At 38.5% G+C, this 26,765-nt stretch overlaps 1 protein-coding gene across 1 annotated transcript in view; it reads left to right on the forward strand.

The window, feature by feature from the left end:
- Positions 1-1,245: 1,245 nt before the first annotated feature.
- Positions 1,246-26,765, forward strand: part of TRPM1 (transient receptor potential cation channel subfamily M member 1) — a 91,365-nt gene continuing 65,845 nt past the window's right edge. The window contains exon 1 of the mRNA XM_050903494.1: positions 1,246-1,368. Coding sequence (XP_050759451.1) covers positions 1,246-1,368 — 123 coding nt within the window. The remainder of the gene's footprint in view (positions 1,369-26,765) is intronic.

The raw sequence follows: 26,765 nt of genomic DNA on the forward strand, positions 1-26,765 counted from the left end.
CTTATCCTTGCCAGCCTGGGAAATTTTATTTTCTTGATTGTGGCTGTGCTGACCAGAACAACAAAATTGGTGCATGTCCGTCTATCAGCCTCTTCCACTTTTGTTTTGTTTTGCTTTAGGTTTTCAACACAATTTTCTGTGCCTCCTCTAACCAGCTGCAAGCAGGCACCCACTCCATCTTTATTGAGGGACAAAGGGGTGAACCTAAAGAAAAAAAGTAAATAAGTAAATAAAAAGTATGACTGTATAACTAAATCCTGTAAATTAATGGTGTTTCTGACTTAGCTCACAGTTACAAATCAGCAGTCCCTGTGTATATTTCTGAAATGTATCTCTGGTTTCCCTGTGCTCTCATCTATCTTGTTTTCTAAACCAGGCTCTCTAACAGATTCCTGGCTAATGTCTGAGAAGGCAAGTCTTCTGGAGCCAACTCGGATACTTCCTAGTCAATAATAATTTTGTTGTTCTTTTAAAGCACCTTGTCTTTTCCTCATTTCTTGTTTATTCTCTCCTAACTGCCTCCTTTTGCTTTCACTCCGCATATTTAGGCAGAATAGTACAAATCAGGTGAATTAAGATATTAATAAGAATTCATGAAGATAATACACACCACACCTTATTTGCCACAACCCATATTCCCTAATTAATTAGAATCTAACTTGTGATCTTAGGGGTTGTTTGCTTTTAAAACCTTGTCTCTCTCATCTCGAGACCTGCTGTAGGCACACTCGCCATCAGCAGTTATCCTTTAGAATTCCACCACGCCTCTAACCCATAGTCTGCTGAGGACCATCTGCTCTTTTCATGTGCCTTTTTACTGATACCGAAATAATTGCCATCTGACTGCCCTGTGCTTTGCACGAATAAAAACCTTTCGGGATGCTGCTTCTAAAGTAGATTTACCTTCAATCACCATTTATTAAATCTCTGTCCATTAAAAACCATAGCTTGCAGAAGCTGTGTGCATTAAGCCTGATTATAGAGTCAGTAGAGAAGAGGGAGGGGGACAGCAGTTTGTATGAGTGTATTGCCTTGTTTTTCTACTTGTCTAGCTGGCTGGTAACACTTGTGACAGGGTGCATTTCAGAACAGGAGTCTCATTATTTGGCTTTGATTTTGTTTTATGCATCTGTCTCTCTTTTTATTTAAGCTGTAACTTAATGATCGTTGGCTTCAGGAAAAAAACTGCTTAGACTACATGACTAAAATCAGAGTTTTCTTTGGTGCTGGGGTACTAGGTCCCTTATGGAGGATAAGGGCCAGGGGATTAAGAAAGGAAGAGGAGGAAAGTTCACAGGTTCCTTACGGAGGATGAGTGGCTCCTTCAAACGCACTTCATTTAAGGGCTCAGCATCTGGATCACAAAAGGTAAATCTGCAATTACCCAAATAGTACAATCTGAGGGAAACAGCTGGAGACACTGTTTGCCCCCCCCCCCCCCCCCCCCCCCCCCCCCCTTTTTTCTTTTTAAATAGCTGGTACCGTTATAAATGAGAACAATTTTCTTTCCCTCTGTGCTGTTTTAAGTCTCAAAGGTATCAGTTGTGTTCACTGCACTGGTTCTGGCAATGAATCTTATTCCTATTATGGGAGTTCTTTCACAAGCACACTGTCTTAAGGGTCTTTGGGTTAAATATCACTGAACAGGGCTAGCCTGTAATTATTCCTATCCATAGTCAAAATCATATTTTGATGACTATTGATACTTAGTGTTCATGCCAAATTTAGATGCAATCAATGAGAAGACTGATAGGATGTGTAAAGGATTTTGATGTGATTCACTGAACATCTGCGGCAGACAGATTCTACGAGAAATACAGTTTGTGGTTAGATCGTGTGCTGTGCAGTGTATGAATGAAAAAGACAAGGGGGGAGAAAGAAGACATGAGGTGATTGCTTGATAATGTATAAGCTCACTGTTGTCATAAGCTTCCATGTTGTAGATGCATATTAAGAATTTGTTTCTTAATTCAATTTTCAGCTGTGAAGGGAATTTAAATATATCTTTTGTCCATGGATTGATAGATTCATTTGGAACAAATATAGACTAACTTCAGCTTAAGATTACTTAGGTTCCAGCTCAACTGACCTTTTTTGAACTGACTCCATTCAAATAATGAGCAATGGTTTTTGTCTTCTCTTCCAATCCCTCCAACAGTCTTACCTGTAGTTTCTGCTGATCGTCACAATGTTAGAGTCAGATTCTAATTAAAGGGGTGAAAGGAAGTCTGAAGGAACATAACTGAGAGAAAAATGTCTGGCAGCATCTTGGAGGAAATTACTCATCGATACACAGGCAGCTATGTATTAAAATGTTTCCTTCTTAAAAAAGATTGTTCTATATGATGTGAAATATTGGTCAAGGTCATCTGTGAAGGCAAGAAAGAATGCGTCTGGGTTTGGGGAACTTCTTCAGCAGAGATTGATGGTCATGGGCCATCACTAGGTGAATTGCAAGCACTATCTAGGGATAAATTCATTTACAGCAATGTTTTTTATGTACTAACTGGGGACCCTGGCCCTTTTCTCTGCTAAAGAGATTGTCAAGTTGCATGTAATGCCTATATTACAGACCCTATTACAGATATTGAGTGCTAGGTGAAAAAAAAGAGTACTTCAGCTGTAATGTCCTTGTCACTGGGGCCAAGCCTAAACACTTAGAAGAAAAAGGAAAGGCTCTAAAGTGTTTGTGGTGGGTTCAGTTTTTTCTCCTCTGATAGATATAAAGCAAAGTGGCGTATTGAAATGTCAGCTAATACTTAGCAACAGTGTCACTTTGTGTAACTTTTCCCATTACCTGCACAGTTGCTTCTTAGGTGCCTCATGGCTGTGTACAAATAGTGTGAAAAACCAGGCTGTCCTCCAAGACACTTCCGTTTCATGAACAACTGTATATTGCTTGCTTTGTCAACCAAATGACTTTAAAGATCAGCAGTAGTTTCATAGGCTTGGTAGTATTAACTTTATTTATTGAATAATACAGAGAAACAATGATAAAGGAAATTAAAGAGAAGGATTTCCCCTTTAAAATGTTGTTTTATATATCTAGGCTCACTTAAACATGACAAATCAGAATAGTAAATCCATAATGTAGGCATAGTGCCCCAGGTGCAATCAGCTTTTTTTTTCTTTTTTTTTTTAATGTCCCCAAGCCTATCTTGATACTGCAAAGCATACAGAATTTTACTTCCTGAATGGAATAAAGTCAGAGTAAAATAGCCAGATAAAAATTGTTTAATCTTGTCGCACTAATCCCATAGGAAAGACTAGTCAAGTGAAGATAGAAGGAACACAGTACAGATTTTGTTTTTCTTAACAAGGTTCAACTTCTGATTATAAAAAAAAGTCTTTTAAAAGCTGTAAATTCCCTTCATGGCTTGCTTGTTTTAGTCTTCCTAATTCTTTTGGTGTTTATTTGCTTTAATGTTCATTTTGGGAACAAAAACTTTACCTTTCATGAGAAAAATATTATTTCTAGAGTCGATTAAAAAAATAGATTTTTAGGCTTACGTAGTAGGCTGGGAGTGTTACTTCTGCTGAGAAATTACGTTGGTTGGCTCTGAGGTTAATAGCACCAGGCAAGTGGAAGTGATCATCTCTGGGAATCAGGACATCTCAAGGCAGGAAATCTGGGCACTGTTGTGCTCGAGAATGTTTTGTATTGAATGTAAACTTTTGCTAATGATACAGCTGAAAACAGGGATTGAAACTAGACTTGAATGTGTGTTTCGTAGGGGTTTAGTGCTTTGGGATACATCTGGAAAATCTAGGCAGGAAATGGTTAAAGCCATGTGACGTAGCTATAAGATTTATAATGAGAATTTCACGTACCACTCTAATCGTTTTTCCCTTTTACCACTCTCATGGACCTTTTTCTGAGGAACGTGTAACAGTGTGTGATCCTGGTCCATGATTTTCGCTCCTGATTTTTACTGCAGTAGTGCTGAAAAGCAAGAGTAATTAAAATGGCCAAGTATCTCTACTCAGCCCTCTACTCTGCTTAGCTTTCCCATGTATTCCCCTGATTTTGACAGCAGTACTCTAGAGGAAGACGACATTTTACTTCTTGAGCAGTTTTACAAAAACGCCTATTGCTACCTGCTCTGCAATTATTCTCTACCTCAACAGAGAATGTTGTAAAAGAAATGTGAAACCTGTGGTGTTTAAGAAAAGGAGTTTGCTTGTGTGTGTGCACACTTACATCTGTGTTTTGGTTTTGTTTCTTGCAAACATCTCAGTTTATTAAAAAAGGAAACAGCTTATCTGGATGTACATCACTGGTCTGTCATTCCCACTAATGGGAATTACCTCAAATTACTTTTGTAGTACTAAACAATGCTTTCATCTCAGTTTACTATCTCCATTGACTTGATCTAAATGTCTTTAAGATGTACCTACTATGACTCATTTTCTGTTCCTCTGAAGAGAAAACCATTTTATTGAAACAGCTTTTCTCTACGTGTTATTTCTGTTTGCCTGTAATTCTTCTATGCTTGTAAATTCTCTGCGATTATCTGTATAAGGATATACTCAGTACAAGCCTTCCAGATGCTCAGATTTAAGCTTTTATACAGACACTAATATATTTTTAATTTATTGCTCACATCACTATCTTCTTCCTGGCTGTCAAATGTGCAAGAAATAACAGTGATGTCTAAAAAAAATAGAAATTTTAGAATATTAAAAAAATATTTTAAAGAATATTTTAACTAAATACATTAGACAACTTTGACAATCTCAACAGCACTACTATAGAAAGTATAATGGATCTTTTTAAAATTTTTTTTTTAAGGTAGTTCAGTATTACCCAGTGATTAATTAGAAAAGCTTTCATCGATTACAAAGGTGGAAAGATTATTAGACCTTCAGACTAAGGCAAATAACTTGTCCTGTGTTTTGTAAATGACCAGACAAACCAGAGAAAAGATGGGAAAGGATGAATACGTTCTCTTAGATCAGAGAGAAATTATATTTTAGGCAGAAAAAACAATTTTGTCTCCCCTTTAAGTCACCGTTTTGATCTGTCTTACCATTTGTTAATGAAGCTTGAAAATTAGTATAAAATCCCTTGAAGTTAGTTGCAGTTGTTAATCTTAAATTGTATGCTTTGTGTGCCTGCTTATGGTAATATTAAACTTCAAACAGGAAAAAAAGGATTAACAGGATGAATTTACTTTCTGCTCCTAAACTATTTGTCAAGAAGCTGTGATTTCCTTCAAATTACCATATCTTTTGATGGTTTGTAAAAGGGTTTATTTGGAACAGTTGTCTGCAACTGGTTAATATTACAGTTATGATTAGATAGATCACTTGGTAACAGTGAAATCATTTTCATACACATTCCTTTTGAGAGTTTCAAATATCTTCCCCCCCCCCCCAAATTTCTGCTGTGATTAAGAAATTCTCTTTGTGCAGACATTTTGGCCATTGTCTCAGTGGCTCAAGAGATAACACTGCTGTGTTTTTTCCAGTTTGGGGAGTCAGTTGAGTGGTGGAAGTGAGAAAATAACTTAGGTATAATAATTTATTTCTCTCTAAGTACAGCAGAACAGGTTCTGTATCTTCCTTAATGCTCCAAAAATATCGGGGCAATAATCAAACTGTCATCACAAGTAGACTTTCATGGCCCTAAAGAAAAATAGAGGCAGACTTGTGTCTAGAGAATAGGCCAACAGGTTATCAGCTGCCCCTTTTCAAACAAACAAAAACTGTACTTAGCAGCATGTGATCTCTGGTACAGACTCCCAGACTGAGAGACAGCAGCACAGCCTGTACTCTTCTGTTTAATGAAAGAAGGGAATGTCAAATTAGAATAATCTATGACTATCACAGCAGAATTAGTATTGTAGCTGTGTTCTTAAAAGATACTGAAAAATGTTATAGTTGGGTATATAAATTTGTCCAATTTTGACAAATCTTTTCTACTTGTGTATGCTGTTTTACAAAGAGCATTCTGCTGGCTCTTCCTGAACTGCCTTGCTGAATCAACACTGAATCAATTTAGTCTTGATTTGGTATCTTAATGTCCTTCAACAAACTGGATAAGAGCATTGTGAAAAGCAGTCCGTAATAGAGTATATGTTAGACAGTACCAGTTGATCTGAATAGGAATTGGAAATAAATCCTTTAACCCCCTAACCAGGATGCACAATTGGCTAAGTGAATTATAAGGCTTTTGTTTTGCTGTGACACGCCATCCAAAGAAAGAGTATCAGTATAGTAGCAGGTTTATCCAATTTGAAATGTAGAACTAAATGATTCTCCTTGGCATGTCCATGACATTTTTCTTGACATCCTGTAAGTTTCTACTCAAGACAGACATTGTAAGGTACGGCTTTTAGGAATCTCTTTGTTATCAGGAATTGTTCGTAAGGAGTTGAGTCTATATTCTGCAGGTGTGAGTCGCCCAGCACAGCTAGGCATGTGGCATTGCACTATGCCCCTTCTCTACAAGTCAATACACTGCAGACATCCAACAGGAGCAGATGGTGTGTGCATATGGCGAGTAATATGTGATCTGTAGCATGAAGGAAAGGTTACCACAAAGGCATGGAAGCTTACTGTTCAAGATAGGGTGTAAGCATGGAATCAGAGATGACTTCTTGCACTGTATAGCTGTTAAAGCCTCATGTACCTCTAACCAAAACGCTACCTAGGTACAACTGTTATGTCATGATGGCTTCCAGGAATGAGAATGTCATGAGTTTTGCGGGAGCTTTTTGACATTCGTAGTGTGTTTGAGCCCAAATGTTTGGCAAATTTTTAAAACTGATGATAGCTGTTACTTATAATGACCATAAGTATGGGCAAATACTGCGTAAACCCCACAATTTACAGCAAGTGCAGACTGTCCAGCAGGATAAGTACATGTATTATGAGTTGCAAGTGTCATGGTAGGCTTGGCCTAGTGTCCAGCACATTACAATCATGTACATATCTAACACCTTTCACCCTCTTTATAAATTTGAACAGCATACAAATTATGTATACAGAAGTGCTACTCTGAAATGCAGCATCTTAATAACCTATTACAGGAGTCTAGGGCCGGAAGGAGAGAGAGGTTTTGTCTAGATAAAATTGCTGAGCCAGTGCAGGTTCGCAGCTTGTAATTGCAGGGGTAACAGGAAGCATTTCTGGACTCTCTTGTGCTAGCCGTATCAGTGAAAGGATGGACTTAGTACCAAGATTCTATAGTGTTAGAAGAAGATGAAGCTGACAAAGGGGAACAGCAGGAGAACTGTCCTTTTTCATATTGCACGTGAGCAGAGCCTTCGGTTTTAAGGGATGATATATTTGAAATGTTCCCTAATGCTTGACTTGGGCCTGTGATAATGATGAAACCATGAGTGGCACTGCAGCAGACATGAAGAGAACAAAGTCCTTGCCCAGAACTCGTGTTATGTATTGAATGTCAGAATCACCTTGTGAATTATGGAATAATGTTTTTTACTTTTCAGCAATTTGATGCTATTCTGTCCAGCTGTTCATATTCATTCCTGGCAACTGTCGGATTCGCATGTGTCTGTGTCTTTCATAACTGTGCTTCACTGCCTGTTACCCAACACAAATTACTCCTAGTCTGATTCAGAAAAACCTGCCATAGATGCTTGGTTCATGCTGCACCTTTTGCTAGTTCTTGCTTACCAGCATCTGTCTACTGAAGGTCTGCAAACAAGCCTTATGCAGGTCTGAGTAGGGAGAAATCAGAGCAGAAAGCCTTGAGCAATTTTCACTTTGAATGTGGTTTTATAGAAGGAATCTGTCAAGGATGGCTACCTGTTAAAAACTGAAGCAAATGCTCGTGGATACTGCAAAGCACTCTGACTTTCAAACACAGAGAGCAACAAATAGTCGTGTAAGAGTGCTTCTGAGGCAGGTGAGGATTTTACAGTAGCAGGAGACATACAGAATGTGACTGTAAGTGCTACCATGCTCCAAATGGTTGCCCCTTTGTTTTGCCTAGAAAACACAAGTGTGGATAAACAAAGGAAAAACAATTTTGCTGGAAAGCGGTATTAATTCAGGTCTCGCGTGGTGATAGTAGGTTAGCTGATCTTGCAATGAAGGATATAGATGGGGGGCACTTACTGCTCTCCACTCCTAAGTTGGAAGAATCAACCATTGCCTTAATGAATAGAACCTTTCTGGTGCTTTTAAATTTCAGACTCTGCGTTTGTAGAATTTACCACAAGCGATGAAGATTCTTTTAATTTAGTCAGTCCTTAAAAATGAGGTGAAAAACATAGGTGGCAGAGTGAAGGAAGAGTCAGAAAGCATTGAAAAAGAGCCATTTCATAGGCGATGTGGTGGATTGGATCAGCAGTTCAAGTTCACATTTTTGTCACTAGCTGTGCCATCCACCCTACTTTTTGAATTTGGGCAACTCGGTTTCCCTCGGTTTTCCTTTCTCTTACATGTCTTGTCCACTTCACAGCAACAGTTTTTTATTATATGTAGGCCCCAATCTCTAGTGCAACTTCTGTGATCTACACTAATGGAAAAGTTAGAAAAGCTGGAGCTGGTTAACATGAACTTTTCTTTTTTTCAGAAAACTGATTTAGTGTTCCACTGATCATATGTCCCCCCTTCAAGCCTCCAATTAACTAATCTGTGATGTAGGACTTGCTCATGCAAACCTTCCTCAGGGTTGCCAGACATCAATTTTCTCTTCGTGTAGATGCCTGCAATAAAGTTACTCACTTTGAAAAATGGAAAACAAGCCAAACCTTGGCTATGCAAAGGACTGGAAATGGAGAGTCAAAATCCATGAGAGGCAGACAAGCAGTGAAAGGGAGAATCGACAAACATCAGCACAGAGCAAGGAGAAGAAAGCCATTCTTTCCTAGAATGCAGCTTGCAAAACAGCGAACTTCCACATGTTGAGAAGGTACAAGGGCACATTTTACTCCTATTTTTATAGCTTTTCCAGGTTTTCAGCAAAATTGAGTAAATACTGTCCAAAATTCTAAATAGATTTCAATTACCCAAGAAGAGATGAACTGGTATTTTTTAAAGTCATTCGCTAATCCATAAAATAAAGAGAAATGTAACTGAGGATCATTAAAGTACGTTCACGATGTATATAGCTCAAGGATTCACTGCAACAGCCTTTCACAGCTGGGTGGCAGAGGTGTATAAAGGCTGAATGGAAGGATTTTACATAGATTCATATCTGTTATAAAACTGGCTAACTGTCTGACTCCTAATTAACTGTAAAAATGGTTGATTGTTCTCATACTTTATCCCTTATGATTTCAGAGCTAGCTGGGTAGGTAGGGGGGAAGGAAAGAAATAAGGAAAAAAACCCCAAACCCTGTTAATTTAAACAAAAAGTAAGCAATGAGATAAACTGCTTAAAGGCTTACATTTGGACCCCAGTTTTACCTCCTAATATGTACATTATCTTTTGTGTTGTGAGTACCTCTGTCTGCCCTGTACTTTTGCCAGTTGTTAGCAGGCAAATTATTGACACTAAGCAGCGGAAGTGTTATTCAGGGTTGGCCACCTATCTGATTTGGAGATGGGTGAAGTCCTGTAGACGGGCATTAGCAGGGTGGAATGAGAAAGCCAGTTTGTCCTGGGAAGTGGCATGAAGAGGAGAGTGAAATAGCAGAATTTTAAGGTACTTGTTTGGGAGGAGAGGAGAGAAAACGGCATCAAAACCAATGTTATATAAATAACAGCTGGTTCATCAGCAGATGAAGATGAGGGTGGAGAGGATTAAAGACAGGTAGCAGAGACTGTGAAAGGCAGTTGTACATGCCAGATTGTCAAAGACAGAGGCAGGTTTAGGCAGTGCTGTGGAGGGAGCAGCTGACCAGCTGAAGCAGATCACGTTGCCCAGACAGAATATGGGCAGACTGAGAAAAGGGAACCACTGAAGGACTTTTGCAGATTTGGGGAGAGTGAAAGGGCAGCGGCTGCTAAGGAGACACTGTGCAAATTGCAAGGAAGAATGGGAGAACAGTGAATCATAGAACCCTAGACTAAAGAGCTTCTTCCTCACCATTTAGACTGTGCTATAAAACTAATACACATGTAATCTGTAAGATCAATCTGAAGTCCAAATGAGTAAAAACCAAAGGTACCCTGATGAATAATTGCAACATAATTAGAGAAGAATCTTGCATTTAACAAAACAAGGAGACTGCAGCTATAGAGAATGTAGATTTTCTGTAACTATGACAACTGATTTCCCTAGTGCAGCTGGTACAGTGTCATCCAAAACTCAAGAAGCTGATTAGAAGCTGATTTTTAATGGTAATCTCATAATCTTTAATGGATAACGCTGGCCTTTTCTGCCAGTAATTTTATTTTTTTTGGAACAGTGTGATACTTTTTGTGATTTTAATACCATTCAACCGACATGTGATCTGATAGGAGTTTTGCTAGAGTCTGCAGATGCAGTTGTCTATGAAGTGTATCCAACAGTAAAAGCAATTGCTCTTCTAAAAACCTGTCTCGCCTAACAGGGTTTTTATACTTCATTAGAAAATAGTATGCTCACAGGGTTGATTCTGTTTTGTTAAAATTCTGTTACAATCCTAAATATTCCCCTTTAAGGCTCCATCAGCTAGATCATATTAGATGTTTTTAACTGGATTCATTCCCTGCTACTGAAGATAGGAAATTACATAGCCTTGAACTTTCCATAAGAGAATATTCAGTATCACTAAGAGAGTATCCTTTTTCTTTTGATGTAAATAGCAGCTATAAAAGCAATTTTTTACAGTCACAATAAAAATTAACTAATCAACAGATTACAGTGACAGTGTCTCTTCTACACATAAGTGCCTTAGATTTGAAGGATGAAGTTGAATGTAATTTCACCATGTAATCGTTATCTCCTGCTTTCTTCAACCCCTTTATGAAGATGTGTTGTAAAACAGTATCAGCTTGTATGATGTCCTCTTGGAAATGACATGAAAAGGCAGCCTTGTTCTATAAAGATTAATCTCTAATAATAGCACAGTAAAAGATGTAACAGCTGGTATGGATTAATATTCCTTAATATCTACTTTCATGTGATTAATAGCTGAATGGCTTAAGCCTCTACCAGTGGAAAGCAAGCAGTGGTTACTAAGCTCTACTAAATGTACTGTGTGTAATTTTTTTAACAGAATAGACATTTAAATGTTTTTCCTTTTTTATTTCCAGAGTTCCTGGCTGACTTTAATTTCCCTCCTTCCCAATTTTTCTGTCACAGGTCATGTATTACAAATTTTTTTCACAAAAAAGGGGAGAAATAAGTCGTTCAGGGGTTCATGCTCTCTTGTTTCTGATACACAAGACTATTCCTAATACAATTCAGCAGTAAATCATTAACTTCTACGTTGGTTTATTTATTAATGTTTTACAGAGATTGACAGGTGAAGAGGAATGCATTAGGTTTTTGTCTTGATGTTCACATTAAGTAGTAAATATCATCCAGTTTTACATTGTTGGTAATGATTTTTATATTTTTACAAAGGCAAAATCTTTGTCCATTTGGAACTGAAGAGCAAAGGGTAAATTCCAAAGCTTTTTAAAAGATTTGATCAGCACGTGATTAGCTGGGTCAGTGCTCATAGCCCAGGATGTGCTGGTTTGAAATTATATCTTAATCACTTAATAATTTGCCTAGGTTTTATTGAAGTTTGAGTCCCCTAAAATTTTTTCAGTTATGGAGATGAATTTGCTCATAAAACTGAAGGTTGAAAATCCAGGTGGGAATCGAGTGTACTGCTCATGAGCTGACAAGCTTTTTCCATTTAATGTCCTATTAAATTCAGAGGTAAGGCGTGAGAATATAAAAGCAGCTGTGCTGGGTCAGACCAGAAACCTGTGTTGCCCAGTGCTGTAACAGCACAGTCTAGGTAGTACTGTAGGATTGGGGGGAAGATGTAGTTACTCTCCCTCAGAGTTTGCTCCTGTGCAGCAATACTTAAGGTAGGGATTGTCTGGACCAGAGGTAATATTGGAGGAGTTTTATGTGAAATTATGTTGTTGCCTTTTAGTCTCCACAGCATCCTTCACCAAGGAGTTCTACAGCTTAGCTGCAAGTTGTGTGAAAGCATGGAAGCCAGCTTGAGCTCGTTAGTTTTGGAAAACAGTCTTTTATGTTTGAGTAAGATTTCTTTAACCGATACTTAGTTGAGAATCTTTTAATTTTGCTGTTGAATTTTGTACCTGTTTTGGTATTTGGTTCTAATTTCACTTCACAACTTTTGTTGAGCCTTCCTTACAAAATCCTTACTCTTCTCATTCCCAGAAGTGCATCAGACATGTTTTTGTTTGTATTTGTCAGGCCTAGGTTTGAACAGAGGGCTTAAAAGGTGAAAAGTCAGTGTGTTTTCCTAAGTTACTAGCTCTGAATGTTGAAACACTGACATGACATGACATGCCTTCACCAAACACTAAGAAGTCTGGCTGTTTAGCAGTGTCTTTCATCCTAGAGAATCCCAAACTCTTGTATCAGCCTTCTGTCTTCAGAGTAGTTAATTTACCAGAGGAATGCCTCCACCTTCTCAGAAGAATCTTGGCATCAAGTAACACTACTTTTTATTCTGTTTTAATGATAGCTCTGCTGTTAACTAGTTGCTGCATGTAGATCTCCTGGTAAACCAGAAGGCTGGGAGAAGGGGGATCCTTGTAAGATCCAGGGGCAGCCAAGCTCTGTACCACACTGATCTCATCTGAAAGTTTTTTTTGGTTTTGGTTGCCCCCTACATGAACACAACCACAACGATGATCCCCATGGCCCAGAATGCCTTATCTCTGCTTCTTGGCACTTTGTCTTGCCTCTTGTTATCTGCTTGACTACTGAGGGATGTGAGCAGCTGAGGTGAGTTCTGAATGGAGATTTTGCCTTAAGTGTATGTGAGTCCTGATCTGTTTGGGCCTTTGGAAATATGAACCCATGCTGAGAGCCAGCCTGAGGAGCAGAGCCAGGAGGGTGGCTGTCTTCCAGGAGCTCTGGTTTAGTGTTGCAGTTACGTATCGTATTTAGGAAATGAGAAGGGAAATAACTGGCTTGTTAAAAATGGCTAGTCGTATACATTTATCATTAGTGTTCAACTCCAGTCTATGGCCTAGTAAATTTTAATCATTACTTGCCTCCCCCATAATAAATCCTATGGTATTAACATTTTGCTGTTGATAAAGCTTTAGTAGTTGGAATAAATAAAACCACTAATGCAATCTCTGACCTTTCTGACACTCATCTACCTGTGTTGCTCAGTAGGATTTTTAAATATTTTTTGACTTAAGTACAAAGTTCTGAAGTTATTTTTCCTAGCACTGAGGGAGAGCCATGTTATCTTTATTTTCTGTAACTGAGCTTTATTAGGAGGAATGCACAAGGGCACAATTGAGATACTTGAACTTAAGCAGTTAGTGCCATTTCCCATCCTCTCTGGCCTCTAGCTGCTGAGGTCTTCATTAGACCCTGCGGGATGCTAGGCTTGTGGGATGATAGTCCTGGGAGGATGTCTTTGATACACCATGCATCTGAATTGGTGCCAGGTACTTTTGTTCAGGCACCTGTCTGAGCATTTAGAAAACTGAGCATTTGGAAAACTGAGCAGTTTCATACTTTATTTGGTAGAAAATAATGTGAAATGGTCCACACTAACCTCTGTTAATCTTATGGGTCTGGTTCATTAGCAAACTATGCTTGAATCAAGAACAAGGGCAAGTCAGTAAATCTGGCTGTCATCTTGAATTTTTTCTCTGAAAGGAGAACAGAAGCTACGAAATTTTCATGGAATGACAACTGGGGAATGTACTTAGCTTGGTCAAATCACTTTGATTTTCAAGTAATTGTCATGTTAATAAGGTAAAATAGTCTACTAATATTACATTTTCATTAGTTTGTACATGTCAGTATGAAACTTCTCATTACTGCTCTTCAAAGTGTTGAAACAGATAAGTGCTTTTGTTTCCTGTGCACAGGCACACAAATCATCAAATGCATTTGCTAGAATACCAGTTAATTTAGAGCAGATTTGAGTAATTTACAATGAAAATATAGCTAGTAAAACTTTTCTGTGTCACCTGTGTCATCGTTGCAGAAATGCTAGATAAAACATGAGTTGAAAAGGACATGAAAACTGGGCTGTAAACCTATTTAATTCCTGTGCACAAAATAATGAAGCTATGTTCAAGTTGCTTTCTGGAACAATATGTAGAGAAACAGATGCAGCCTGAATGAGAGAGACTGTTTACAGTTGAAACTTTCAGTGATCAGAATTACCTAATCCCAGTGCCAGGAGTATTGACAGGCCCCAATTCATGTGTCCTAATCATTCTAAAGGAGAGGTGATTTCCAGGCTTTCTAGAAAAAAGTTATACAACACTCAAAGCTAATTTCATAGAACTATTTTGTGGGGTTCACCTTAAGCAGTGTTTAAAGTTACACATGTTTTGGTGTTGGCTATGTGCAGCAGACATGACTTTTTTTTCACCAACTGCAGTGCTTTTACATTGCTATTTTAATTTTGCTACACTGGGATGTGTAGCAGGATTGTTATAGCTTAAATTAAACTATAGTTATTTATACAGTTATTAACCAAAATTATCATTAGAGCATTAATCAAGTAACTGCTATCTGAATGCCCATTATTTCCTTAAGCCCCCATTGGATAAATGGCCCAATGAGCTTGGGAAAACTGTAGACATACTTTTGTGGAGCTTTTGTAATTACCAGCAAAAACTAGTGACCTTTCCCCTGTGCTGATGAAATCCATTACTTGGTTACACAACTTACACAGCTCTCCCCCTGCTAGGTTTGATTAGAAGCTGACGCAGATTAGTGTCCAATATATCCACTAGATGGATGATGAGATTGGGGAAGAAATGTGGCAGCCACCTGCATTTTCTGAATCAGCCTTCATAGCTTTTTGGATTCAATGTGTCATGTTGATCTGGTTGGTCTTCAGTACCAAGTCATTTCTCCCACAGCATGTCTGCTGCAGAGCACAGAAGGTATAGAGGTACCCAGCTTAGTTCTGCTAAGGAGGACTATATTACCCCACAGTATGCTGCAGCCATTGCATGCAAATCATCCTGCTTCCAAGGTGAACAAGCTAGTCCTTATGCTCTTCGCATTCAGGGCACTGCTCCTAACCATCCAGTGCTGAGGCTGGGGAACAGCTGCAAGCCTTCCTGTCTCCCACAGTGGCACAGAAGTGGTTAAACAGAAGCTTCCCAGCTACCTCTTCCACATTGCTCCAACATGCCCACAATAATTCTCACAACTTTAAATCCCAATTTAGGGGGAAAAGCATGTGTATACAATTAAGCATGGGAACTGTCCAGCTGACTTCGATGGGTTTATCTGTCAGGCCAGTATTTAGGTACCCTGCCTGAATAAGTATTGGAGCCCCTGGTTTGTTCCTGCAAATTGTATTGGAAAAAGCGTTCATTACAAGGAGAACTCCCTATGGAATCACATTCATCAATGTATGTAAAGATAGGATTTAGCTAGTAGTACAACCTTTCCTGGTGTATTTCCAGACTTATGCAAGGCGGATGACAGTAGATCAGAATAAGAAAGTGGCACTTTCCTAAGACCTTCCTGGCCTTCATCAAATTCATGATTTAGTCTTCTTTAAACAGTCAGATGCACTTGGATTAATCAACCACTAGATAGAGCTATGCCATATAGAAAGGACCTCACTATGAAGTCTTACACTAAAATTCATATTTTCCCTAGTAGTGAGCCAAAATAAGGACCAATTGTTGCACAAGACAGATATGACAGGAAGAGTTCTTTCTCCAAGATACAATAAAATCCCTCCCCCCCTTAATAATACAATGAAGATCATGGATCTTTTTCTGAGTGTACCTTATAATAAGACTTCAGTGAATAGTCCAATTTAATTCCCATACATTAATTATTAAATAAGACATATCTTTAAATTACCACAGCAATTAATTTTTAATCAAGCAGTCATCATAGAGCTGTTTTATTATGACTGTGGACAGGAACCTTGAAAGCAAAGGTTGTATTACCTTTTCTTTTTTCATTCCCAGTGCTCCCCCTCTTCCCCCACCCTCCCCCCCGGTGCTGAGAAATGCTCAGATATTGATCAAAGGGTCATAAACATGACAAAAAGGAATTACCTATAATATTATCTAATATAACTCTGAACCAGCACAAGATTGCTCTGTTTAATGATTTCTGTATTATTTTTCCAACTTAATGTAATTTATAGTACTAAACTTACTTCTGACTTTTGAGATGTGTTTATTTATAAAAGCTCATTAGCAGAACAACTAATTATGGGTTTAATCTTTAGTCTTTTGACTGTGTTTAGGATTTTGTTTGCCAAAGTTGTACTGAGCTGGTACAAAAGCTCCACTAAATGCATGAAGCTGCGGAATACAGTGTAATTCAGACTGAAAGATGTGCGAGAGTTGTAGGTTAGTTGAAAATGTGTGGATTTGACAGCTTCTGCTGGCAGTAAATTCTACTGTAAGAAAAGGACAAAAACAACCTCCCTCCAACAAAAAACCACCACACCAACCAAAACAGGTATCGGTGATACCCTGTAGCTTTCAGCTGGTATAGGCATAGCACAGACATTGACTGTACAGATTATTCCATGTTTATTCTGGCAGTGTGCGTCAGCCATGAACAGAAAGAAATACATCTGGATATTTCTTAGTGATGTGTTCAGTTCTTGGGTCTCATTGAAACAGTTCCAAAGTGCAGGACTTGGGGCCGGTTCAGTGGGTGTATGTCTTGTAGCAATGAGGCCATAATAAGGAAATGATTTTCTAGATAATTCCTATGTTTAGTTTTTCTATTTTCACTTTCTCATTTTCTGTGACTGAATTAAGCGAAGAGTCCTTAATACATACTTTATCAGACCCAAGCAACATTTTTAATAGCCAGTATTATGAGTATGTATTTGATTCCATTTCCTTCTCAATTCTTGCCAATAAAATGGCACTCAGCCTGCTGGTTGAGTGGATTTGTGATTCTTTCCAAGGATCAGCCATGGATTAGTGAAGAACAGCTGGTATGTTTCTCATGCCAAGTGGTTTTGGCACATTTTTTTTCATTTTTAATGTCCTTCTCGAAATAAATCCTGCCTCTTTTTCTCCGCCTGTTCTGGGGATTTGTTCTTGTTCAGTAGCAAACTTCATCTTTCACCAAACTGTATGTTAATGAGACTGAGCACACAGGCATTGCTCAAATGACTCTTTACCAAAAAGGTAATTTAAAGAAATGTTCTTAGTTTAGTTTAACGAGTAAAAATTTGTTCTTGTTTAAGGAGTCTAACTCAGTAGTGAGTGAAGCTAGGTTTTTAAGCTAGCAGTCTGAAATGCCAATGATCTTTCCCTGAGGATGGTATACGCTAGTGGGTTCTTGAAATGTAGAATTCATGAGATTTCGAGCTAATAAAGCTGTCTTGATCTACAGTGCCACTCTGGCAGCGACCAGAGCTGTAATACTTTTACTCCAGTTCAGGACCGATGTTCCATATCCACCTTTCATTTAAAATTGCAGACTAGGAAGTGTAATATTTCTGCCATCATGTAGAGAGCTATCAGAGTTTCTGAGCATCTTATAATATAACTTTTAAGTATTTAAGGTTTTGTTGTGGTTTTGTTTCGTTTTGTTTTTTACTGCCTCCCATAGTTGCAAGCTGATCCACCTTCCCCTCTGTCAAAGATGGTACCAACCAGAGTAAACTCTAAAACTTCCCCTTTGGCCTGGCCGTTAAAGCTTAACCCAGCAAGCCTTGCTGTGTTTGGTGCATGCCAAATCCCTTTTCTCTTCACCTAGCAGTACAAAGCATTCAAGGTAGAAGATTAAAATAGAGGTATATATTCATGGCTTTATTTTTCCTTGCAACCTTAAAAATCCTGTTCAGTTCACTCACTTTTATATCAGTGGTAGATACAAATCCATTCTGATACATAAAACAATGCTTGCTAATATTGTCTGTTACATTATATCTTCTTATCCTTCTTGAATATAACTATACGGCTAGGTTGTGCTTTTAATGATTTATAACTTCTAACACCAACATTTTTCAAAATGGGTGCTTGCATGTAGGCTTTTAAATCCATGTAGAGGAACCTGTTAAAAAAAGCTTGGTTTTGGAAGCTGTGAATCCTTCGTATCTCCCACTGAGTAGTGGGGACTGAGTAGTAGTTTTAAAAGCTCTGCAGGTCTGGAAACTGAGGCATGTTTATTCAGATACTTAAAACTTTTTCTATCAAAAAGCATGTCCCACATCTCCTTAAAGTTGGTTTGATTTTCTGTCATTTCAAGGTTCATTTTTGTATGAATCAGAAATTTGTAATAATGAATTTAGGGAAGGATTTGATTTCGTAGCACATGCCTTTAAATACAGTAACTTCTATTTCAGCCTTCTATGTCTGTTAGTTTTGCCTAGTTTCATCACAGCACTAGTCAATGCTAAGGCATCAAATGTTAATTATTTTGCTCCCCATGTAAAAAATATGACTGAAGAATAAAAGCAACCCCAACCTGTCAGCAAGGAATTGCACTTCAGCCATCAAAGCATGCAAACTCATCATCTTTATTTGCAGATTTTTCAGTACTGTTGTTACAGGTAATAGTAGAAACTTCTGGAAACAACCTGGCTGGACAGATCACTTTTAGAATTCCCTGGACATAGATTCATTCCATTCAGTCAGTGCTAGTGCTGGCAGAGGCGTAGGCTCCATGGCTAGGTTCCTCCACCACCTGTGGTCTCCGTTAGTGATGCTAAAGAAAACCTAATGTCAGTTTTAATACGGAGTCTGCGCAATTGAAAATGAGATATCTTTCAGTTACTGAGATGATGATTGCTCCATGTATGTAAAAGCAGCCCACAGCTGCAGCAGTGAGCACATTAGCAATTTCTACTGCAGTAATTGTCATCAGCATTCTCTGTTCTCTGAAGGACAAAGATGAGTATTTGTAAGAATGACCATTTTTGCACTTAAAACCAATAAATACATTGGATGGATGACGAAAAATGCTAGTAACTGCTAGCAAGTAACTGCTAAAATATCTAGTAAGTATTTTACAAGATAATCTAAACCTGGTTCTCTGTGTAGATATGTATGCTCCATGAAAATTTCAGTACGATGCTGAAGTGAGTTGTTTAAATCTTGGCTCCTGTTTGGATTCATTTACAGTGAAAAGAATATGCATTTACTTTCAAGAAGTTCTCAAGTGACATTTTTATACTATTGCTATTTCTGATAAAAACCAGCTCTTTGTTGGAGAAGCACATAATAGCTCTGACATTTAAAGCTATTGACAAGAAGAGGCTGAAGAGAAATGGTACAAATCCCACCTTTCTGTGTTGAAAAAGTGAAGCAGGTGTTTGATCTCTGTAATTTAGCTGTGCAGCAGAGCATGTTGAATTACAATGCACTTTCATCAGCTCCTGCTTGTAGCTTTGCATTCTGCTTCTGTTTTATTCAGTCCTGCATTTCAGTGCTTGAAAACATTGATCGTAATCCTTTCCTTTTTGAAGGACTCATTTAACCTGCAGCCTGTAACTGTAAATCAAGCATATTGCTTTCTTGTTCAAAAAAAAAAGCAACATCCTGAATGTTTCATTGGTCTTTTCCCTGACAAAACAAACCCATGCTGTTGTGCACAGGTTTGTTCACTGATAGGCCTGAAATAGCATCATGGTAAAATAAAATGAAGATTGCTGGCAGTATTTTAAATAACACGTGTCTATTTCCTATATGACACTTGTTTTAGAATGCTGTTTTCTTTCCCCTGTACCCTTCTTGAATGACTGCCGGGGGAAACAAAGTAAAATCTCATGCTAATGCTTTATGCCAGTGAGCTGTAATTCTGTAGTAATCAGTTTCATGGAACTGCACATTCAGTCGAACAGTGCTGAGAACACGTCCTGAGAGCGTCCAGCTTAGCTTGAGTTTTGCAACTAAAAGGCGCAAATCATCTTACCTACTCTCTCATGGGAACTTCCAGCCTGCAAAGCGAATAAAATAAGCACACTGATGCTTTCTACCGCTCCCTGAAACGGCATTTTTTTATCTTTTGGCATAATTTAGGTATACCTATATAATTTATATAGATGCCTCTATCAGAAGTGTGAACAAAGTAATAGATGTAGTAGAGAGGTATACACAGCACAAGGAAGAATCTGAATTAATCTGTGCAGTGAATAATACATGGTCAGTACCTTTATGAATTAAAGCAATAGGCAAGCCGCTCTGTGCAGAGCAGATAAGAAGACATGATAAGGGAAGAGTATGTGTTGATTAATGAGTATAATGCAATGCTTGCAGTATCTATAAGATGGGGTTTTGTTTTCTGTTTTTTAATACTTGTCCCTGAGTGTCTTCTGTGTTAAGTCAAATACTGACATTAAAAAAACCTTCAGTTATTGCGAATAATGCTGATAAGGAAAGCCTAGACTACGTAACTATAGAGTTGCTGATGATGGCTCTACTATGTGCACTAAGACTTGACAGTATCTCTGTGCCTTCATTTATACTGACCTTTCTTAAACTCCTCAGTGTGGTTGGATGCCCCTCCACAAGGATCTAGTAGTCTTCTGGACCTGTTCAGGAACGCATTCAAGAAGAAAAGGAGTGCATCATTTCATAATTTTTCAGAACTGTGATAGTTTGGGGATAGAAGAGGATTCAAGACAAGAAGAGACTCCAGCCTGTATCTCTCAAACCACAGTCTTAATACCAGACAAGCTAGGAAAACAGTGGCAAGCACTTCAGAGGACATTGAGGTAAATGCAGTGGGAAGTACACTTTGAAATCTTCTTGTTTTTCACAGTTGTAAGCTAAGAGAGCTTTTGTTCAAGCTTACCTGCGTTTATCAAGTATAGCAAGAAGTCAGCCTGCAAAACTTTTACATGACTTTCAGTAAAAGAGAACCAGTGTCATACCAGAGAAGAACATCCTAAACAGGCTCAGGTAGCAGAAAGTTTAGATCAATATTTGGCTTTTTTTTTCTCTCTCTCTCTCCCCCTGCCGCCCCGAAGAGGGAGGAAAAAGTAACTAACAGGAATACTACAAACCTTCACTGAATGAACAAATACCATGAGAGTTAATATAACTACATTAATGAAAACTGGTAAGTATAAGGTCCAAACAGAGTGCACCCACAAGCTCCCAAATGAAAGGGAAAGCAAGCAGGGAAGCCATCTAAGAGAAGTTCTCATGGATTCCAGCCAATGAATATAGTTATCTGAGAGAAACATACTCCAAATAACTTGATTGACCAGAGCACTGCAGCTCTGTAAGTGTAACTTGTTGTGGTACAGCTTTGATGAAATATGAGAAACATTCACTCTTAAAAGGCAGGCTAAGAAGGTTGATACACACTGTACATTGCAGCAGGATTATTACAGAACAGGTCTTGGAAAGGAGATAATGCCCCAGATTTCAGTCTACCACATGAAAGCAGCATAGATGTGATTGCTACAGCTAGATTACCAGAGGATTTCTAAATGTTTTTAGAAGGTATGTATAATACATTGCACATGTACTTTAATTCATAGATGTGAGGTCTATATTTATGCTTTGTGCTTTACAAACAGAAAAAAATGTCTCTGCCTTGGCAAGCTCTCCATCTCAATAGCAGTACATGATTGGAAGCTCAGATCAATGGTTTTGAGCGTGTATTTTTTGCTTCCACATCTTCAGTGTTCACATCCTCACATTAGATCCAGGAGGGTACCAGACCTTTTGTAGGGAATCTGGATCCCTTATAATCTCTTCAGATGAAATTGTAAGAGTCAGCATGGATATAGGCACAGAGATATGGTCAAGTCTTCCTATATAATGCCTGTTACTTCTTTTATTTTAAATTTCAGAACGTCTGCTTTACTCTAAAAGTGTGTTCTGTGTTTAATGAACTGTCTCACAAGCTAGACGAGTCAGAAAAGCAGTCTTGTGATGCGTATGTCAGTAGCACTGACTAGGAGAATGAACAGAAAAATCTGTTCTTTGAACTCGCTTCTTTTTTCTTTTGCTAAGAGAAACATCTAAACTAATTAATTAGAATCTTCCATTAAGAATAATTGAATTTATTGCAAACTATACATTTGTTCAGTATCAATTTAAGTTAGTAAATGACCACTACAAAATTAGAGCTATATTAGTATACTAAGCAATTCAAGACGTATCTTTTAGGGCAATAAGAGAAATAACTTTTAACTGGCGTTTCTCTGAGTATGTTTTCATGCAAAGTTAATATATTACCTGAAGAACTACCTGAGTAGAACTCAGTGACTGGATAACAGTCTCCTCTTTAAAAAAAGTTGTTCCAATTTGACTAAAACCAGCTCAGAAACCAAATAAACACCCCTTAGTGTGAACAATTTTCTTCTATTTTATTAATGGCACATTTATCAATTCAGTTTTACAGCACAGAATTCAAGCTTCGTGGGGGCAATATTAATTTGCTTTTACTGGTATCCATGTTATTTAAATAACATGTATTTAGGCATTTTGTGTGTGTGTAAGAAAACTAAGTAAGTCAGTTGTGTCTTTCATTCTAAAAAAATAAAATTGTCCCTTTTGCCTTTTTTTCTTTTTTTTTTTTTTTTTTCTTTTAACTATGGGAGCAATTTGGGTAGCTGAGTGCGAACATCACACTCAAGTTTAGAGCAGGAGGATGTTTGTGAAGCAAATCTCCCACTCATTCCTGCTTCCCTTGGTTTGGTTCACAGCATGGAATGGTCCAACAGGCATGAACTGGATTTCTGGTAGGTGAAATGAAACCAGAAGGAGCAGCCTGTAACACACCTGGTGCACACTGGTTGCTGCTGGGTATTCAGTGTATAGGGACTAGAGTTAATGTGAGAAAATTGCTCTGAAATACATTCAGATAGCATGAGAGTACTGAAGAGTACAAAAGGCTCGTGTAATTAAAAGCATCTCTTCCCTGTTTGAAGGGTATTATTGGGAAGGTAAATTCCCCATAGAGCTATCGCTATAGTGCTAGTCTTGGCTAAGCTTGGCTCTAGATAACTGCTTTTCATCCAGCTATATGTTTTGTCCAGGCAGGATGTTCAATTGGAGAGAGAGATGGGCCTGTTTGGTTTTTTACTTCTGGTATTCTCCTTTCAGCTTTCCCAATGGGTTAATTAAACATTCTCCATAATTATGAGTAAAGACTGGTTTTCACTTTGACCTTCGTTTCCAGTTGTTTGTCCTGTGGCTTACTGGACCACCACAGGCATTTCTGCTTCTCAGGTGTATTAAGAACTGCAGAGATACTCAGAAAGATAAGTATGGAGGAATATGACTGCCAGTCTCAATATGACTTTTTAATGAGTGATACAAAAAAGTAAGTACTTATTGTACTTACAGTTGCCTTTCAATGTTGAGTCAAAAGAAGGAGACTTAAAATGCAGCTGGGCTGCAGCCCTGTAGTCAGAGAGGTGTGAAGCTTATGAGTCATGGTTCTGCTGAAATTGCTGTGCAGGAAGAGGCACTGTTGGTGATGATGATGAGGGAATAACAAGGTACTGAGAAGGCGTATCCAAAGGATGCAACTTCATCAGCTTCCTTTTTCCATGTGTTGGCTCTTGATCATCACAAAACTAACACACGGTGTTGTGGTTTAACCCCAGCCAGCAACTAAGCACCACGCAGCCGCTCGCTCACTCCTCCCTCCTCCCAGTGGGATGGGGAGGAGAATTGGAAAAAAAAGTAAAACTCATGGGTTGAGATAAGAATAGTTTAACTGCTAAAATATAATATAATAATAACAATACAAATATAATAACAATAATAATTGTAATGAAAAGGAACATAACGAGAGAGAGAAACTAGACCCAAGAAAAGCCAAGTGATGCACAGTGCAGTTGCTCACCACCCGCTGACTGATGCCCCAGTAGTGATCTGCCCCTCCCAGCCAACTCCCCCCAGTTTATATACTGGGCATGATGTTCCATGGTATGGAATACCCCTTTGGCTAGTTTGGGTCAGCTGTCCCGGCTATGCTCCCTCCCAGCCTCTTGTACACCTGCTTGCTGGCAGAGCATGGGAAACTGAAAAATCCTTAAGTCGGGATAAGCGCTACTTAGCAACAACTAAAACATCAGTGTGTTATCAACATTATTCTCACACTAAATCCAAAACACACTGTACCAGTTACTAGGAAGAAAATTAACTCTATCCCAGCTGAAACCAGGACACACGGGTACTACATATTTTTATTGAAGCTGGACGTACTAGCAGGCAGTTGGGGTTTTTTCTTCTTGTGAGGAAACAGACGCTGCCTTTCTTGTCCCTCTGCCAATCCATGGCAATTTTTCTTTCAGCAGAGGTGTCCTTTATCACAGTAAGCATAATTTCTGAAGGCTAAAATATTCTATTCTATTTCCTAATTAAAGACACCATGCAGGTTCCTGCCATTATTTCTTCTAACCTCAGAAACATGCCTGGTAAGCAGCAGCCAGTGAAAATGTGAGAAATCTGAAAATTACTATATTTGTAATGAAATGGAGCTGGGAGGGCTGGAGCAGGGGAGTATCTTACTGTTTCCGGTATTAAAAGATCATCTCTGATGTTAGAGAGAGAGATGCTTTACAAGATGAGATCTATTCCTTTGCTGGAAAGCAGTTTAGTTTCCGTATCACTCTCAGTTGTTGTTGTTCCAGTTCCAATTTTTAGATTAGTGCCTGTCAAGAAAATGAGTATTGTACTGTGCCTAGGTAGCAAGTAAATCTATTAGTAGGTGCTGTAATATTATATAACTATCAAATCAGAAATGAAAAAGTAATCCACAGTTTGTATGTTAGAGCATTAGTGAGGCACAGGTTATTTTCCAACAAACCTCAGTTGATTGGACTCTATCCTTTGTAAATATTTTGCAGCTAAACCTGTTTGCTGAAGCAGCTTGGAGCTTACGCTGCTGCTCTGTTTGCCACCAACTACAGTTCCTCTCCAGCTACTTCTGTGATGGTGCATGGGGCTGTATGTTTCTCCTGCACAGCTCTGTGGCAGACTGGTAGTAAAGCTTAAGCTCAGCATATTAATATGTGCTTAAAATGGCAGTAAGGGTTAAGCTTATTTAGGTACCTGTTGATGGTGTACAGAATCACCAAGTACATTAAGTTATGACAGTCTTTCTAGAAGGAAGTAATAAAGCTTGCGGCTGCCATATTTGAAACGTGCTTTCCTCTATCAAAAAGAACTTGATAAGACTATCTTGAATAGAAAGATAGAAGATCGTCTGTATAAATTTTCATACTGACTTGCAAACTCTATGACTTTTCAAGGTGAAATAACGGTATTGTAACCCACGTATTCCTTTTATCTAAGTGCTAGTCTGAGGAGAAGGTTGGAAATGCAAGTTTAAAGGGTGAATTATGCACGTACGTCTCATGGCATATAACGAAATTGAGCATTTATTCAGAAACACGTGCATTTGTTCAGCCACTACTACACTTGTTAGCAGAGAAAATATTTGCATAAAAATGTAAAACTAAATGCACTAGGGAGAAAATTCCTAAATTCTTTTTTTAAGCGGTTGTGCAGCTGAAGATTACTGAAACGAAGTAAGATTTAGACATCCCCCCCCCGTAGTTCTTAGAAGAATTATTAACTTCACAGTCTCTCTAACAAGAGTATTTGCTGCTTGCTGGCATTTCTGTTTTAATTGCTGGGGGGAACATAATGCACTTGACAAAGCTGAAAGCTGCAGTGCTTCATACTGATTCAGCAACTTACTGTGGTTTTAATTTATCTTAACCCATGTATTGATCAGCAGGACCTGCATTTATGACGGTATTTCTATTCAAATATTCCATGATTTCAGAACACCAACAAGCTGTTTGGCTTGGGAGTAATACTAACTTCACAAAATTTTATGAGCAGGTAAATAGCCGTTTGCTGTATTAGGCTAAATGGGACAATCCATGTTTGTGCGTTAAACTATTCAGATGAACACGGCTAGCAAAGCACGGAGTATTCTCTGTATTGTAGAAGACTGTTTTATGCCATTTTAAAACTCTTGATCCCGTGCATACTTAGACACAGCCTTAGCTTTTAAGCTCCTGAATTGTCCCATCAACTTTGTTTGAACAGCTTTCTGTGTATGGCATAGTTTCATGGAAATCAGAGGGGCTATTCATGGCTGTAAAATTAAGCATGTGCGTAAGCGTTCACAGAATCAAGGGTTAAGCAAATGCTTTTGTGTTAAAACCTGGATGTGAGCAGTCCAGGTAGGAAAGGAATTCAAGCGCTCAGTCCCCTGTGGAGGGGTGGCATGGGTGGTATTAGTATGTTGCTGCCCTGAGCGATCAGCACTTTTTTCTTCTTTGTTACAGCTCATCTTTGATGTCAGTTGTGCTTAAGCAGAACACACAGTTCGTTGCTGTTTTTTCTGTACAAAGTCTCTTCAAACACAAAGAAAAGGGGGGAGGGAAAATTGTGAAACATACACAATTGCCACTGTTGCTATGTGAAGTTTAAAAGCATTTCCATGAGGGAGGAGTAGTACTTATGGCACTTGACTGAATTACAAAACCACTTATCAGTGGGTGAAATCTTGCCAAAAATAACTCGTTTCCCGTGCACTTCTCACAGGATGGAACAACCTTTCTTGCATTAGCACCAGACTTTCCTCTGTTCTGCTTTAAAAATACTCTTTCAAATTCTAACCACTTGACAGAACTCTAGAGGAATGCTGCAGATGAATTCAGAGATGAACATGGGCAGTAAAGAAGGCAATTTATTTTACTTAGTTATACATGTATGTCATCCAGAGAAGAATTGCAGTGATAATATACCGAAGTTGAAAG

The sequence above is a fragment of the Gymnogyps californianus genome, chromosome 11 (assembly GCF_018139145.2).
Source record: "Gymnogyps californianus isolate 813 chromosome 11, ASM1813914v2, whole genome shotgun sequence".
NCBI classification, from domain to species: domain Eukaryota; kingdom Metazoa; phylum Chordata; class Aves; order Accipitriformes; family Cathartidae; genus Gymnogyps; species Gymnogyps californianus.